General features: G+C 47.1%; 1 protein-coding gene across 1 annotated transcript; it reads left to right on the plus strand.

The window, feature by feature from the left end:
- Positions 1-288: 288 nt before the first annotated feature.
- Positions 289-1,035, plus strand: LOC116272158 (putative ferritin heavy polypeptide-like 19). Its single transcript, XM_031661012.1, is given in 2 exon segments — positions 289-615; positions 617-1,035. Coding segments are annotated over 2 exon segments (606 nt in total). The 5' UTR covers positions 289-321; the 3' UTR covers positions 929-1,035.
- Positions 1,036-4,541: the final 3,506 nt, after the last annotated feature.

A 4,541-nucleotide genomic window follows, 5' to 3' on the forward strand; every position in this document is an offset into this window, starting at 1 on the left:
CTGCCACAACCACCACCGCCTGGCCCGGAGGACCCCGCCCTCCGCCGGCCACCACTGCAGATGGTGGTGCTCCGAGGCCCCATCCGCCACCGCCGCCACCGCCACTGCTGATGCCGATGCCGATGCCCATGCTCATGCCCATGCCGCTGCCCACTCCGGGATCGTCGCGACCACACCGCTTTACCCCGCCTGCTCCCCGCACCCGCTCTGCCTGCCCTGGGCCCGCCGTCGCAAGTGCACCAGAACTACCACCCCAGCTGTGAGGTCGCCGTCAACATCAACGTCAACCTGGAGCTCCACGCCTCCTATGTGTACCTATCCATGGCCTTCTACTTCAACCAGGACTATGTGGCCCTGGAGAGCTTCAGCCGCTATTTCCTGTGCCAGTGGCACGAGAAGAGGGAGCACGCCCAGGAGCTGATGAGGCTGCAGAACCTGCGCGGTGGCCGCATCTGCCTTAGCGACATCAGGAAGCCAGAGCGCCAATGCTGGGAGAGCGGGCTCAAGGCCGTGGAGTATGCCTTCCACCTGGAGAAGAACGTCAACCAGAGTCTCCTGGAGCTGCACCAGCTGGCCAAGGAGAAAGGCGACCCCCAGCTCCGCGACTTCCTGGATGAGCCACTTCCTGAACCAGAAGGCCAAGACCATCAAAGAGCTGGGTGGCTACCTGAGCAACCTGCGCAAGACGTGGATCCCGGAAGCAGGCCTGGCAGAGTACCTCTTTAATAAGCTCACCCTGGGCCGCAGCCAGAAACACACCTGAGCCCAGACAGGCCCCGCAGCCACGGGGTGCCTTCCCCGGGTACGGCCACCAGGCGGGGCGTCCATGTTGCCCTTTCAGAACGTTCTCTTCAGGTTTTTCCTCTCAGTTTTACGGTTGTTGGCAATAAAGTTATCTGTTCTCAAAGCAATAAAGGTGTCCAGTTGATGTGCGTCTAAAACACTCACCTTTTGGGAATCGGCACATCCCCATGCAGGTTTAAAGTAGGTATCCAGCAGTCTCTCCACCCAGCTCTGTCCCATCTGCATGCAGCTCAGGATCTGCGAGGGTGGAGGGGAAAGTATTCTATGGGTCCCTGGAAAACACATTAGTCTTCCCCTTATAAACTCTGAGGGCATGTGGGATGGGGTGGGGTGAGGTGGGGTAGGGTGGGGTGAGATGGGTGGGGTGGATGGGGTCGGGTGGGGTGTGCAGTCTTGGGCCATGGTGTCTGTGGGTGCGTATGCATGGTAAGGTGTAAAGCATGGTGTGGAATTCATCCTAGTGGTTGCCTCTGGAGAAGAAGGGTAGGAAATGTGATTGGGCAGGGATTAAAATAATATAGTCTTTAACTTGACATGAAAAGTTTTCTTTTTAAAATATGCGTCGCCAGGTGCGGTGGCTCACGCCTGTAATCGCAGCACTTTGGGAGGCTGAGACGGTCGGATCACCTGAGGTCGGGAGTTCGAGACCAGCCTGACCAATATGGAGAAACCCTGTCTCTACTAAAAATACAAAATTAGCCGGGCGTGGTGGTACATGTTTGTAATCCCAGCTACTTGGGAGGCTGAGGCAGGAGAATCACGTGAGCCTGGAAGGCAGAAGTTGGGGTGAGCTGAGATCCTGCCATTGCACTCCAGCCTGGGCAACAAGATCAAAACTCCATCTCAAAAAACAAACAAACAAAATAGGCAAGTGCTAAGGATTTTTGCTTCTGGGGAGCAAGATGGGGGCTCTGGTGGACAGTATGGTAGAGTACCACTTTGGCAAGCTCACCCTGAGTGACACAGATAATGGGACTGAGCTTTAGGCTGCCTTCCCCACAGATAGCGGTTTATTTCCTGCATATTGCCCTTACGAATCCTCCATTCATGATTTTTCCTTCAATTGTACCATTTCTTCCATTAAAGCTGGTTAAAAAAAAAAAAGCTCAAAAGAAGGACTGAATAACATAAGGTCAAAGCTGAAGGTCAAATTTGTGATGCTGAATATAAAGTAGAATAAATGGCTCCAAAATGTCAAGGCAGTGACTGTCTGCTTTGAAGAATGTAGAGGGGTGGCAGAGACTTGAAGGTGCAGACCAGGTAGAGCCAGTGTATCTGATCCAGGTAGGAGCCTAATGCAGCTTGAGCTGTGAAGGTGGCTGAGGAAATGAAGAGAGGTCGACAAGTTCTAGATGGATTTTCCACAAGAGGAGACAAACTTTGCTCATGGACAGGAGGTGAGGAATGGGAGAGGGGGAATATAATGTAGGTTCTGAAGTTTGGACCTGAAGACCTGAATTGATGATGGTGTTATTATCCCCCTGGGGATGGTTGCAGGGGTCCCCCTGGGAGGAGGAGTGGGGAGTGCATGCCATGTAAAATCAGATTTTTATCAGATGTCCCAGTGGAAATGTGAATCAAGGAGCTGCAAAAATGTCACGATTGGAAGTAGACATATGGGGGACATTTTATAGATGGTATTGAAGTCATGTGATTGGATGAGCTCACCAGAAAGACAGTATAAGGGAAAGTATGAAAAATGCAGTCCCAAGTGCCGGGCAGCTAACATTTAGAGGATGGTTGAGGTGTTTGAACACCCATAGAGTTGCTGGTCCCACCTTGACCTTTGTCTGCCCCAAGTTCATTAGCTTATTCCCAATGTCTGCCCCAAGCTTAACTGAAAATCCTCCTGTTTCTGAGAAGCTCCAAGTGGCCTCTGGATTGGCCTTTCAAGATGGAGAGAAAAGTTTGCCTTTTATGTTTTCTTCATGGCTCTGGATAGAAAGATATTATTTCCTAGTGTAAAGAAGATTCCATATGGAAATGATACACCTGTTTCTCTACGGTTTTTTTTTTCTCTTGTTCCCCTTTAAAAACTCTTCTCCTCTCTCAGTCCACTCTCTATTTGACCAAAGGAAATCTCCATCCATGTAAACCCTAATGTTGCCCATGTCTGTGGAAAAATACTTAAAACATCTATCTTCTGTGCCACAAGAGAAAGTTACGAAGAAACAAGAAACAAAAAAATCTGGTTTCTTCTGTGGGTTACAAAGGTAAAAGTCAAAAATTTACAGACTCTATGCTTTAGTCAAAGATACACTGGTAGCTTGCATCATTTTAAAGCTAGCAGATTGTTTTGAGCATTTTAGTCAGTTTTTCATGCTGCTGATAAAGACATACCAAAGTCTGAGCAGTTTACGAAAGAAAGAGGTTTATTGAACTTACCGTTCCATGTGGCTGGGGAAGCCTCACAATCATGGTGGAAGGTGAAAGTCATGTCTCACATGGCGGCAGACAAGAGAAGAGAATGAGAGCCAAGGGGTTTCCCCTTATCGAACCATCAGATCTTGTGAGACTTATTCACTACCAGCAGGACAGTATGGGAGAAAGTGCCCCCATGATTCAATTATCTCCCAATAGGTCCCTCCCACAAAACATGGGAATTATGAGAGTCCAATTCAAGATGAGATTTGGGTGGGGACACAGTCAAACCATATAAGCATTTATTAAGATATGAACAAGTTTAGCTGTGCAATAATTATCTTCCACATTTCCACATGTCTGCACCTTAACACTTTTCTTAAAAATTAGGATTCTGGCACTTTGAGTCCAGTTTCCAGAAAATGCTATCGCCTTTTTATGCAACTTATTGAAACTTGATCTTTTCATTGCATCTCTTTCGCTGTCTACTGTAAGGACTTCTGAATTCTCTGACTTCATCTCAGCTGTTACCTATTGAAATACATATGTCCCTTGACTGTTCTCCTGTGGATACGAGAAAGAACAGAGCAAGCGTCGATTTTTGAGTGTTTAAAACTTTAAGTTGACTGAGGGGACTTCTTAATTTCCTGTTTTGGAGAGAAAATTTGGTGTAGTGTTTTCTTAACCTCATATTGCTGAGGTTCAAATCCCATCTTAGCCACTCATTTTGGGTAAACTTGGGCAAGTTTTTTTATCTCTTCTGTGCCTCAGTTTCTCCATATGTAATATAGGGATAATAAAAGCATCAACCTCATTGGGTTGTTGAGATTAATGAGTTAATATATGTAAATCACTTAGAGCAATGCCTGGCACAGTGTATGTTCACTATGTGGTACCCATGATTTATCACCATCATCACCATTATCATCCTCTACTCTTTTTTTAACTTTTATTTATGTTCAAGAGAACAAGTGCAGATTTTTTATATAGGTAAACTGCTGTCATGGGGTGGCTGTTGTACAGATTATTTCATGACCCAGATACTAAACCTTGTACCCAATAGTTATTTTTCTGCTCGACTCCCTCCTCCAACCCTCCACTCCCAGGTAGGCCCCAGTGTCTGTTGTTCCCTTCTTTGAGTTCATGTATTCTCATCATGTAGCTCCCCACTAAGTGAGAACATGTGGTATTTGATTTTCTGTCCCTGCATTAGTTTGATAAAGAGAATGGGCTGGAAGCCATCATCCTCTTCCCTTATGTTTGTGGTCTTTATGCTTTGGGAAAATACTTCACTTCTACACTTTGCCACTGGGGGTCTCTCTTGCGTGTCTAGTAACCAAGTGGCCCTGCGTACTGAGAAGGAAAAACCCTTAGAA

Source organism: Papio anubis, chromosome X (genome assembly GCF_008728515.1).
Source record: "Papio anubis isolate 15944 chromosome X, Panubis1.0, whole genome shotgun sequence".
Classification (NCBI taxonomy): domain Eukaryota; kingdom Metazoa; phylum Chordata; class Mammalia; order Primates; family Cercopithecidae; genus Papio; species Papio anubis.